The sequence below is a fragment of the Theobroma cacao genome, chromosome 5, assembly GCF_053813885.1.
Source record: "Theobroma cacao isolate CCN51 chromosome 5, ASM5381388v1, whole genome shotgun sequence".
NCBI lineage: Eukaryota > Viridiplantae > Streptophyta > Magnoliopsida > Malvales > Malvaceae > Theobroma > Theobroma cacao.
Genome location: NC_142643.1, coordinates 6,542,795 through 6,555,637, shown reverse-complemented (window position 1 = coordinate 6,555,637; position 12,843 = coordinate 6,542,795). Strand labels below are relative to the sequence as shown.

The 12,843-nt window shown below is 34.3% G+C and overlaps 2 protein-coding genes across 3 annotated transcripts; one reads left to right on the top strand and one right to left on the bottom strand.

Annotated features, from left to right (window-relative positions):
- Positions 1-4,649: 4,649 nt before the first annotated feature.
- Positions 4,650-5,517, bottom strand: LOC18598290 (protein S40-7-like). Of its 2 annotated transcripts, XM_088806188.1 has the most exons (2): positions 4,868-5,456; positions 4,650-4,750 (listed from the first exon to the last, which is right to left on the bottom strand). In XM_088806188.1, the coding sequence occupies exons 1-2, from the start codon at positions 5,432-5,434 to the stop codon at positions 4,721-4,723; spliced, it is 597 nt and encodes a 198-aa protein (XP_088662314.1). In that variant the 5' UTR covers positions 5,435-5,456; the 3' UTR covers positions 4,650-4,720. The 2 variants fall into 2 exon arrangements, with proteins under 2 accessions (XP_088662314.1, XP_007027824.3); XM_007027762.3 differs by having other exon boundaries at positions 4,650-5,517.
- Positions 5,518-8,731: 3,214 nt separating this feature from the next.
- On the top strand, positions 8,732-12,758 carry SNX1 (sorting nexin 1). Its single transcript, XM_007027760.3, has 11 exons — positions 8,732-8,940; positions 9,052-9,186; positions 9,309-9,444; positions 9,624-9,757; positions 10,399-10,473; positions 10,934-11,093; positions 11,209-11,342; positions 11,503-11,571; positions 11,842-11,921; positions 12,111-12,171; positions 12,260-12,758. Exons 1-11 carry the CDS (start codon positions 8,929-8,931, stop codon positions 12,467-12,469), a joined length of 1,206 nt encoding a protein of 401 aa, XP_007027822.3. The 5' UTR covers positions 8,732-8,928; the 3' UTR covers positions 12,470-12,758.
- The last annotated feature ends 85 nt before the right edge of the window (positions 12,759-12,843 follow it).

Below are 12,843 nucleotides of genomic sequence, written 5' to 3'. Positions count from 1 at the left end.
AACACTATCTCATCAAAATAACAATCCACAAATCTAACGTTAAAAAGATCACCCATTGTTGGTTTCAAGAATTTAATAATGGACAGTGAATCAAACCCAACGTAAATGCCCAAACGATGTTGAAGACCCATTTTAATCCTTTTTGGCGATGCTACAGGCACTTGTATAGCGTAACTAGAAGTGCGTAAATGTGAAATGTCTAGTTCATAGCCTAGAACCAACTGCATGGGAGATTACAAAAGGTTAGCAGTGGGGCGCAATCTAATTAGTGCTGCCGCATGCAAAACAGCATGACCCACACTGAATAGTTAAGTTTTGTCCTTAATAAAAAAGTATGGGGCAATAATTTAGATACATTTAATCAAGGATTTGCCAATCCGTTCTAAGTATGAATATGTGGAACCAGGTGCTCAACCTCGATTCCTAGTGAAGCATAATACGTATCAAAGCTCTTTGATGTAAATTCACTAGCATTATCCATCATTATAATCTTGATTCGATAATTAAGGAAACGTGCCCAAAACTTTATAATCTGCGTAAGTAAATGTGCAAAGGCGATGTTGCAAGTAGATAACAAGCAAACATGAAACCATCTGCAGGATGCGTCCACTAATAGCATAAAATATCGGAACAGCCCACTCGCCAATTGTATTGGTTCACAAGTATCACCTTGAATTCTTTGCGAAAATGAAGGGGAGTCAAGATCAACATTTTGTCATAGATTTGAAAAAGTACGCAACTAGAGTGCAAAGGAGTACAACAAGTACGTAACTAGTGTCCAGCCATGCCACAATGATGGCAGATACTTTCATCATGCTTTTTTGTGGGCTTCTTGCCCTTACCATGATTTAGACCAAGATTGGATTGCCTAAGGCGGTTAAGTCTTCCAATAAGCTTTAAGTGGGGTATGCCCTTGCCTATGTTCACGACCCTTAAATCAGCCTATACTCTTACTAGAGATAGCATTTACTTTAGGCAATGTTTCAAGCCAGCAAGTCTAAGATCATGGTTCTTGAATAGTAATTCATTAGTTTGCCCTACAGTCAGGAAGACAAAAATCAACTCCGAGTACATCTTAAATTGACACTGTTGGTATTTATTACTACTGCAATACAATATTTGACACATGAAAAGTGGAAAAAGTTTTCTCTAATAGCTTTGATTCGATGAGCTTAACATCGCATAACTCTAGTCGAGAAACAATATCAAATAAGGCTAAGTTGTAGTCAGACACTGATTTGAAGTCCTGTAGCCAAGATGCTTCTAGTCATACTATGCTTGAAGGAGGATAATTGTCTTTGTATGATTATACCTCTCTCTCAACCTCGTCCACAAGTTCTCAAGGTCTTGGACGAATAAATATTGAGTCTTCAGACTCTCTTGCCAATGACGACAAATGAAGATCAATGCATTCACCGTATCTTTGTCATTTGCTTTCCCCGTCTATAATGATTGCATTAGCAAGAACTTGCCCTTGGATATGCATATCCACATCAAGGCACCAGGATAGATAATTGTTTCCACCCATTTCTAGGATGTGGAGCATGGGCTTTTCAATATTTGCCATAATTCTAGACACAAAAAAATGGACCTATAAATTAATTACGACAACTAGGAAGGTTCCCAAAGGCCCACAGACGCTTCAAGGCCAGAAAAATGCTCTAGGTCCATTGTCGGCTTCAGACCGATTGGACGGTATACAAAATCAAAATCTAATTCGTTGATGAAAAACCAAGAAAATTACCTCCTCTTTTAGTGATCACACTATTAACGTGTTGTAAAAGAAATAATAAAAACAAGAAGAAAAGAGAGATTTTGAGAAAATGCTCTATATATTACTGAAGCAATGCTTGGAATGAGAAATAACTATGATACAAATGAGGGTTCGTTGAAGCCCCTTATAGATCTATGGCTATCACAATCTTCTACTAAGATACATCTCTAAATTACATTATCTTCTTGATAAATCTCACATTATCACTTAGATGATATCCACATTTAGATGAATCTTGAAATACCTATAATGTGGATAATACATTTATCATTTATTAAATTTACTCTAGTTTTAATTGGTCTAATGTGGTGTGATATATCCATATTCTATAACAAAAAACACTTTTTTTATGAAACTCAACAAGCGCTAGGCAACAATCATTGATTATAAGATAAGGATGCAACACTATCCACGTTAGAAAAAACTACTATAAAGGCTAGGAAACGAGTTCAGGTGAAAACAAGTCTTTAGTTTAAGCATCACCAAATCTTCACTAATTTGGAGAAATACCTAACAATTACACGATTAAAACAAAAACCTAAGCACTATAATAACTTCAAACATATCCACATCATGTCAATGCATTTCTAGAACACCAATTAACCAATTGACAAACATGGGATCGCACCAACCTAAAGGACTTTTCTAGGACACCACACAGTAGACCATAATTAACATACCATAAACCCAAAAATTAAGACTTTTTAATTTTGTAATTACTCAACATCTGACTTTTGATGAAACGCCAAATTTAACATACTATAAACCCAAAAATGAAGACCTTTTAAATTTGTAATTACTCAACACCTAGATTTCGATGAAACAAAAAGAAAAAACAATTCAAAAAAAACCAAATTTCATTGTTAACATGCTATGGACTTACCTCCACAATTTCTTCTCAATCACATGATCATGAAGATTTATTTCATTTGCATTTTACAAACTAGAAGTGGATTAGCATGCAACTTCTCTTTTCTATTATTTGATAGATTAATTTCCCCAATAATGCTTGTTGTCACTTGGTATCAATTCACTCACGGTGTGCTTGCATTGGTCGACTACAAGGCCCATGCCTTACTACAACAATGGCAACAAGGGGAAGAACCATGGTAATCTTAGTAAATTATGAAATTTGATTAGTCTTCTTTTATTGCAAGAAAACTTCTGCTTGTCATCTTCGTACAACTATAACTCAATGATTTTTGAATTTTTTTTCTTTGTTTTGGATGGATGCTCTCTCTAAAAGCAAGCTTGAAAATAGTATGTTCAATCCTTTTTCTCTCTCTTGGAAGAAGAATTTGAGAATTTGAGGTTCAAATGCAAGAAATAAGGCTTTTAAATATAGAGATATTTTTTTTTTAGGGAAAATTTAACACTATTATTCATGTGGATACAATAGTAAAATACAAGATTTTATTTAAAACAAGAACTTTAAAATGTTAATTAAAAAAATAGCATATCACAAGTGATCTTATGAAGTTTATCTTACATTTTATATAAAAAGCAGTCATTTAACATAATTTTTGTTAAATTATTTTGAATTCAAATTGTTTTAAATTGGAATTGTGTTTTGTATTTGAATCATTTTAAATTCGAATTTTATCTTTAAATTTTTTTTTTATGATCTCAAATTGGATTCCCAATCCAATTTAGACTTTATTAATAAGTTTGGAATTCCTTCTTTCACCATTTTTTTTAAAATTACAGTTGAGGCCTATATCAAGCCTCGATGAATCAGAAAACTTGTAAGTACCATGTCTTCACATTAGTTAAGTATTACTGAAGATCATATTGAGAACCTTTTGTATAGGAAACAACAAAAGATGATGACGCAAGACTGACCTACCATCAATATGTAGTTACCTTATTTTATTCAATAATAATCTATTCTCAACTATAGTTTTCAAAGTTTTCTATGTTGCTGTATATATAAAAAAACATAAAAACACTTACCAACAGATAAAATAAATAAATAAATAAACTTCTTTTGTACCGCTCAATTTAATTTTTAAAATATTAGAAAGAGATTTTGAATATCAATTTCCACCAGACAAATAGTCTTTAATGTAGTATTAAATGTTTAAAACTAAAATAATTGCTATTAATCATGTTATTGTAACGTTACATCAAACATGGATTTGATAGGATAATTAACAAGCTTATAATAATTCAACCCATTGATTAAAATATATCCTAATGAGAAGCTTTGCTCCATGATTATTAATAGAAACTTATACTAGTAAAAATTTGTGCCCCTTATTCACTATTGCTCCTTAATCATTGTGAAGTGTACGAACTATTAATTTTTTTGAAAATATTTAAAAATATTTTAAATTATTTAAATTTTTATTTTTTATTATATTTAATTAAATTTTTATATTTTTATTTTAAATCAAATAAATCTTAATAGCTAATAATAGATTAATCATTGTTAATTAAAATATCATTTATCATTTTATATAACGTGACTTTATTGTTATATTTTTATCTTTCACATCAACACCGTATCAGTATTACATGAATATAAAATGACAAGTGATATTTTGATTAATGATAATTAATAAGTTAGTCAAAAACATCTATTAAACTCAAAATAAAAGTACAAAAATTTAATTAAATACAATAAAAGAATAAATATTTTTTAAATAATTTAAAAGATTTTTTAAAGAATTATGCTTATTAATTTTTATCTCATATAGGCTTTGTAATAATTATTTCACTTTTACTTTTTCATGAAAACCTTAGCAAAAGTTTTAGACAACACATTGGCATAATCTGAAAAAGAAACAAAACAAAAAAAAAAAAAAGGTGAACACGTAACACCCCTAAAAAAACAAAGCCAGAACCTAAAACAACAATTAGGAAGATGTAAGTGTATGTCATGAATTCTACAGTAGAAAATTCCATGATTAAGTATTTCATTGTACAAAAATCTACAAAATTAAGTCAATCTTCCACTTCACTGTCCAACTTCGCCTGAACTTAAAACAAGAAATTCCTCAGGAAAATATTAAATATACCCATTTACCAAACTCAATAAAAATAGAAAAATCAATCAAGAAACCCAGTTTTACGCCAAATAGCATTTCTGACCTGCCTAAGATCTCTGCCTTTCAAAGTCCTCCCTACTCCTTCAAGCACCGAAAAAGTTGTCTTCGGCGACACTCCAGAACCTCTCGCGACGATTTCATGAGGCGGCAGCATCTCCTGCTCTCCATCCTCATCGTAGTAATCAACTTCCAGAAACTTCTTATTCCTTTCCCTTGCCACCGCCATCGACAGAAGCGGCACGTTCACCGGTGCCGACTGTTGCTGCTGGAACTTCCTAGAATACTCTCTGTCCTGCGGCGTTGGTCGAGGAATCGTTGGTCCCACCTTGACGGTTGGTGAAGAAGAAGGAATCGTCGGTTTCCGATAGAGGATTTGGCAGTGATTCGTTTCCGGCAATGCGGCAAGGATTCCGGAACTGTGCGAAAAGGACGGGCAGCGATTATGGGAATTGGTTGTGGTGGTGGAAGGCGGCTGGTGGTGGATTTGTTCTGTGAAATCGGTGGTGGTCCAGAAAATATCATCTTCGGTGAGTTCGTCTCCGTCGTTGGCGGTGGCGGAGGATGCGGAGGTAACACTGAGGAAGCGATCCATTGTAGGATCAGCGAACATGTGAGAAATATGGCGAGGAATGAGGAGGAGGAAAAAGGAGAGAAGTGTGTTGGACTTGGGCTTTGGGTTGGGGTTAAGTGGGAGTGGGGCCCATTGGATCGTTTTCCAATGGTGACGAGGCCGACGGAATTTTTTTTTGGGAACCCACGTGGCTAAATAAGTTCGATCAGGGCCTTATCTGGGAACCTCGGTGAAAAGGCGTCTTCGTCTACGATTCGATCCTTGGTGGTCCACTTCTTCTCTCCAATCACTTTGCGCCGCGTCAGCCTCGTTCATTGTCCTTTTATTGTGGATAACTACTAGTTAAAAAATGGAAAAAGATTGAACAGCCTATCCTTTAACAGTAAAAAGGACTCTGAAATGCAACTATTTTTTGATTGGCTTCAGCGATGTGGGCATATTTCCTTTGTAAGTTGTAAGGCCACCTTGGCTTTGGATTCGATCCTAAGCTAACATATTAAGATACATGAATGTAAAGCCAAATATTTTTTATTAGAGTTTCTTATATTATTTTTGAATTTTGCTAACAAGTATATTTGGATATTATTTAAAGTAATTTTACTAAATAATAATATTTTCTTCGAATGTATTAGAATTTATCATATTAATTATCAACTATTACATATAATATAAAAAGTATTGTTACAAATAGTAATGGAGAATATGAAATGTTCTCAATAATGGGGTGGGAGGCTAAGATGCTCTTCCACTTAAAATTTGTATGATGTTGGTTTAGTTTCATAAACAAAGTTGTCCAAACTTAATACTAGTTTATTTTTCAATATAAGCCCGATGAAACTCTGTACCAGAGGGAAGTTTGTTTTTCCTAATGCACTTACGCCAGAAAATTAGAAGATAGAAGAGGATTTTACTTTTCAAGTCTTATAAACGGTGAAAAGAGATATTAGCATGTAAATGAATCAAATGTTTGTCCAACACATTGTAAATGAGTTCAAATTAAATTCATTTACTAAGTTAAACAGACAAATTTAAATAAAACTTTTAAAAATTTTATTTTTAATAAACAGATTTAACAAGGGAAATGATATCACCCCACTATAATGTTACACCAAAAATTGTATCATCCATAAAAAGCACAGGGTATAAATCGACTACCGTTTAATAATTTTATACTTTTAGGCGACACCGTTGCATGGAAAATTTGTGTAATTGAATCAATTTAATGCGAAAATTAAAGTATCTATCGAAAAAATAGATAAAATACTTTCACTCTTTAAGTTTTAATCGAAATTATATGAAAATTTATTAGTTTTCAAAATAGACATCTTATCTCAAAATTCTAAACAATTTAATATTTGATATGAAATATCTAAAATGTCTTTTTTTTCTTTTTTCTAATGTTTTCTTTTTCTCAAGTCGATCGACAGCATCTTTACATTAGTCGACCATCCATGGAAAGACCAAATCGGTGCTTCCTGAAAGCATCAAAGCTCCAATTGGACTCCCCAAGGGAGCTTCGGTGCTTCTCTTGGGAGCCCTAATAGAGCTCTTCAGTGCTCCCTTGGAGGAGCTCGATTAGAGCTCTCTTTTTTTTATTTAAATTAATAAAAATTTAATAAAATAATATAATAATAATTTTTAAAATTAATAAAAAATAAAAAAATTAATATTATCACATCATCAAATTAATAGAAATCATAAGAGGAAATTGTGAGAAAAGAACCTTGTGATAAGATGATTTCAGAAATAACCATCAATATAAAGTTATTTGTTTCTAGCCAAAAAGAAGCATGAGTAGACCAAAATGCCCTTAAAAACATCGTTTCAAATAAATGGTCAGCCGTTTGAGCTATCTCCCTCTCGTCAGAGAGAAAAAAAAATAAATGCTCAACTGTTTGAGCTCAGTCATCTTTCTCTCTCAACTCTACCAAGTCTCTGTTGAGCACCATTGTCATCAGCTCTCTCAGATCTCTGAACTGTACGAGCTCTATCAACTCTCTATTGAGCACCATCGCCATCGAGCTATGGTCTATCTCTCGACATCTGGCCATATTGTCGTAAATTAACAAACCCTATAGCAGAGATGACATCAAGGTACTTGTTATTGGGTTTATTGCTGCAACACACTTAAATTTCTGAAACATTTGGTGTAAATTAGAACATGGATTAGAAACATTACCCAAAGTTATTACACACCATGCATCTATAACATATGTTACTGTTATTTTAGCGTGTCATGACATTGGTTATATGCATGACGTGTTACAACATTTTACGTTATATGCATAGCGCGTTACAATATTTAACATTATATACATGGCGTGTTACAATATTTTACGTTATATGCATGGCGTGTTATCACATTTTTCGTTATATGCATGGCGTGTTACCACATTTTCCGTTATATGCATGGCGTGTTACCACATTTTAAATTATATGCATGCCGTGGCACCAACTCTAAACTCTGGTGTGTCACAGATTCCCTCCATGACGTCTCACCAACTCTGAACTCTGACGTGTCACAGATTTCCACCATGACGTGTCACCAACTCTTAATTCTGGCGTGTCACAGATTCCCTCCATAGTGTCTCACCAATTCTGAATGCTGACGTGTCACACATTCTCAACATGACGTTTCACAAACTTTAAACCCTGCCATGCCACAGCCTCTCACATATGGCCTGTTATAACAAGACCATTTCCTGCTTTGGATTCACATATTTCTCCTTTCAATTCACCACCGTATCAAGGATTTCTGGTTTCACATCATTAGCCAAGCTTTCCATTCATCACGATCGGTTCCTCGTTCGGTTTAATATCACTCTTCTCTTATTATCTAAATGTCATGTCCCAAATCTCTGAAAAACCATCTCATGCAATATTATTTTGTTTTGCACAACCTTCACAAAAAAAAAAAATGGATGTTTTGCACAAAATTAGATGTTGTCAAAATTCTTTGCATATTTTTTTTTCATTTTTTGCCTGTTTGAGAGTGCACGCTAACAAAGATAGCTCATTAAGGGTATTTTTGTCTCAAAATTTATTCTGGTGACTAAAAACAGTTAAAATTATTTCGAGAGTTATTTACAAAAACACGTTATTTTTAAAGGCTAAAAATTTTTTTTTCCAAATCATAATGATTGATTAACGAATGAATTTATATGTTCAGTGATAGATTTTTTTTTAAGATAGAATGTTTATTTTAAAAACTATCAAACTTAAGTGTAATTTGATTAAAATTTTGAAAATGGGGTTATTTTGTTAAAAAAATAATACGCATGCTTTGCACGTGTCACCCAAATGGATATGAAGTCCGAACCTCTTGTCTCGAGCCAGACTCTCAGATAGCGTGTTGAGTGTTGACGGGACCTCAATTGTCCCTTTCTTTTCAAGCGTCTCAGCCCATCAACCACCGCGCAACCAAAAAAATAAAAGAGCAAGACTCTTCGCTGCCAAGAAGAAGAAGAAAATAATAATAATAATAATAAAAAAAACCTCTGTATTTACCGGACTCCACAATTCCGAAATAAACCATGATTACTGCTGTAATTACAACTCTGCCACTAACGACCTTTCTATTGTCCTTTGATTTTCGCCTATTCGTTTATTATTAACAATCTTTTTTGTTTTCTTTGGTTGTGTGAAAAATGGAGCAGCAAAGAAGCTTATCGGGGTCGTCGCAGAGCCCTAGATCTCCGTCGTCTCAACCGTATCTTTCAGTTTCCGTGACGGATCCCGTCAAGTTAGGCAATGGCGTCCAAGCTTATATATCCTATCGCGTCATCACCAAGGTATCCGTTGCTAATAATTAAACTGATTTCTTCTTTCGTTCTTAAATTCTCTTCAATACTAATAAAAATATTGGATTTTTTTTGGGGGGGGGGGGGGGGGGGGAATTTCACTGTTTGGACAGACCAATTTCCCAGAATACCAAGGACCGGAAAAGATTGTTATTAGGCGTTACAATGACTTTGTTTGGTTACGTGATCGCCTTTTCGAGAAGTACAAAGGCATTTTTATTCCTCCTCTTCCCGAGAAGAGTGCTGTAGGTAAACAAATTGAGCATTCTTTACCTTTATTTTGATTTGTTTCAAAGCAGTAAGTTTTCGATCAATTCCTTTGATTGCAATATTTCATGTTTTTTTGAGTACTTGTAAATATATTTTTCTGGTTAAATGTGTAAGCTTGTGTCTGAAGTAATCTAATTTTGTGGATGTCGCAATTGCAGAGAAATTTCGATTTAGTGCTGAATTTATTGAAATGAGACGTCAAGCATTGGATGTATTTGTTAATCGGATTGCTGCACATAATGATCTTCAACAAAGTGAAGATCTTAGAACTTTTCTGCAGGCGGATGAAGAGGTGATGCTTTTAGGGTTTTTTGCTTTGAATGGTTCAGTTTTGTTTTTTCTATGCATGTTCTAATGATAATCACCAGATCATCCTTCTGGATATTTTGAAAGTTGGGTGTTGTAGATAATTGTGACTTTGCATGTAAGGTGCATTATCTCATTTTTAATCATTGAGATGGAGACTACATTTCTTAAAAATTTCTTGTAAAGGGAATATTTTATAGTTATTATCTGAAATTGTCTTCATGAATTATACAAATTTAACTTCTTTGAAGGGGGGTAGGCAATATGTTCACTTTTGTCTTCATTATTGTTCAGCCCTGTGATTCATTTAGACTGCACCATTTACATTTCTAAATGAACTGTTATCCAAGAGACCAGCACTATTATTCCATCTAGGGCCATGTTTGGCATTGGAGATTCTTTTGGTAATATATGTTGACAAGGAAGGATTATGATTTTAGTTACCTAAGTAGGCCAGATCTGTTCAGGGGGAACTTGCCATGTTGACTAATGTAAAATCTTGTTCTCTGGTCAATTGGTGACAAGTTTCTCAATTTTCTGTTCCTGCTTTGTGTATTTGATGCTTTATTTTTAAATTTCTACATTTTTGAGAACACAAATTTGAATGTAAACTTTGTGGCTTTTCAGACAATGGAGAGACTTAGATCTCAGGAGACTGGTATTTTTAAGAAGAAGCCAGCGGATTTCATGCAAATTCTCAAGGTAAATAAGTTCTTCGTGACAATATAATGAGTTAGGATGTCAGTAGAATGACTATAGAGTAGACAGATGCAAATAAAATATCTAATGACTAATGAGATGTCAGAAAACTTTAGCTTGAACATTTCTTTCTAGTAGATATTTTGATTGGTGAATAACCATAAACAAAAGTTCTTGCCATAATAATGAATTTCTTCTACAAAATTTAATCTTGTTATCTGAGCCACGTTTTAAGGGAGAAGACCTCTAACATAACTTATAAATCTGTCATAGATAACTTGTTGCATCCTATCTGAAGCTCTCAGGGAACTCACTGCTTGCTTTCTATAATACCTTGGTATCCCTTTTTTACTTTTTTAATGTGTAATAATTGGCTGATTAATGTTTTATTCTATAACTTGTTCATGTTATTGAAATTTTTATGTTATTTAATCTTGCATTAACTTGTCTTGAAATTTAACAGGATGTACAGTCTAAAGTGAGCGATGTTGTTCTTGGAAAGGAAAAACCTGTTGAAGAATCGAATCCTGAATATGAGAAGCTTAAACACTATGTTTTTGAGCTTGAGAATCATTTAACTGAAGCTCAGAAGCATGCATATCGTCTGGTAAAGAGACACAAAGGTAATGAGGATTTTGAGGCTCTGAACACTTTATGCTTCTTATTTATATCTTTCTCAAGTGTTTATATCCTTTTGGTTTGAATACAATTGAACAAATTGTTTCTGTCTATTCTCAGAGTTGGGGCAATCACTATCTGATTTTGGTAAGGCAGTCAAGCTTCTTGGTGCTTGTGAAGGACAAGCTCTTGGGAAGGCATTTTCTGAACTTGGGGCTAAATCTGAGACACTATCAGTTAAGCTGCAGAAAGAGGTAGGCTGACTTTTAAGTTGAGCCTTGCACTTTGGTAGTTTGTCTTGCAACCTTACAGGCATTCCTAATTGTTGCCTAATAAATGATACCCAACCTTTTTCGATATTAAATGGCTCACATTGGTAACATTACATTTTGACATTCTTTAAATTGGCTACAGGCCCATCAACTCTTGATGAATTTTGAAGAACCTTTGAAGGATTATGTTCGTGCCGTCCAGTCCATAAAGGTGAGTGGGGCTGCGGTCTTGTGTAATATTTGATAACTGACATCTGCCTTAGCAGGCATAGCTTTCCTTGAAGAAAATATTGAAGAACCATGTGTTGCTACCTACAATACTGAAAACAGTTAAATGGGAAAGTAATGGTATTGTTGAATCATTGATGGGAGCACTTCTTCCGACTTTAGCTCCCTTTTCATCCTATGTGCTGGTAAAATTGAAGTGGAAAGATTTGTGACAATTGTAGAGCTGATCCTCTTACATCTGTGTTTATAACAGGCCACAATAGGAGAGAGAGCCAATGCATTCAGGCAACAGTGTGAACTGGCTGAAACAATGAAGTTGAAGGAGATAAATCTGTATGCTCCTGGTCATCCGCATTTTATGCCTTTTTTTCCCTTTTTTGTTTTTGCTATCTAGTGTTGCCATTAGCAGTGGCCTCTGTGCATGAGCCTTTGATATTGTGAACAAGCAGCATGCTTTGACTATCTTTATAAGTTATATTTGTTAATTGAATTTGTAATCTGAGCAATATCTATTTTTTGCAGTGACAAGCTCATGCTAACACGCTCTGATAGGGTGGGAGAAGCGGAGCATGAGTATAGGGAGGCAAGCCACTTTATCCTAGCTTCCACTAATATATGCCTATTGAGGCCATTCGTTATTGTCTCTGCTAACATAGGTTTTGTGATTGCAGTTGAAGGCAGAGAGTGAGGAGGCGACAAGAAGATTTGAGACAATTGTGCGACTGATGAATGAAGAGATTGTACGTTTCCAGGAACAGAAAACACAAGACATGGGGATTGCTTTTCATGAATTTGCAAAGGGACAGGCTCGACTGGCAAATAGCATTGCAGATGCCTGGCGAAGTCTCCTTCCTAAGCTTGAAGCTTGCTCCTCTACTTAATGAAGGAAGGACTAGTAATCATCATCAAACTTGTTGCTTACCTCAATTGGGCAGTTCTTAGATTTAAGGAATGGCAGGGTGGCTCACGCGCACTGTAAAATCTTGACTATCTGGAGCTAGCTCTGCCATTCTGTTGCACCAGTTATGGTTCTTCTCAATGTTTTGACTAGGTTTTACTTGTACAAAGTTTAAACTGAGTAAAAGGGTGAGTTAACGATTTAACTCATTCATGAAGCACAACTGGAAAAAGAGAAAAAGAAAGCACTTTTCGTTGTGTTTTTCATACAAATTCATACTTAAAAGTTTTTTGCAATGTTAAATTTACGGTGGGTTTCCTGTTCAATTTTGTTAACTGATATGGGACAGGATATCTT

Excerpts from the sequence above, each read along its gene's own strand:
- LOC18598290 (XM_007027762.3), bottom strand. The coding sequence starts at position 5,434 with ATGTTCGCTGATCCTACAATGGATCGCTTCCTCAGTGTTACCTCCGCA.
- SNX1 (XM_007027760.3), top strand. Across the intron at positions 10,474-10,933 it reads ATTTCATGCAAATTCTCAAG|GATGTACAGTCTAAAGTGAG; the intron begins GTAAATAAGTTC and ends GAAATTTAACAG. Across the intron at positions 11,343-11,502 it reads CAGTTAAGCTGCAGAAAGAG|GCCCATCAACTCTTGATGAA; the intron begins GTAGGCTGACTT and ends AATTGGCTACAG.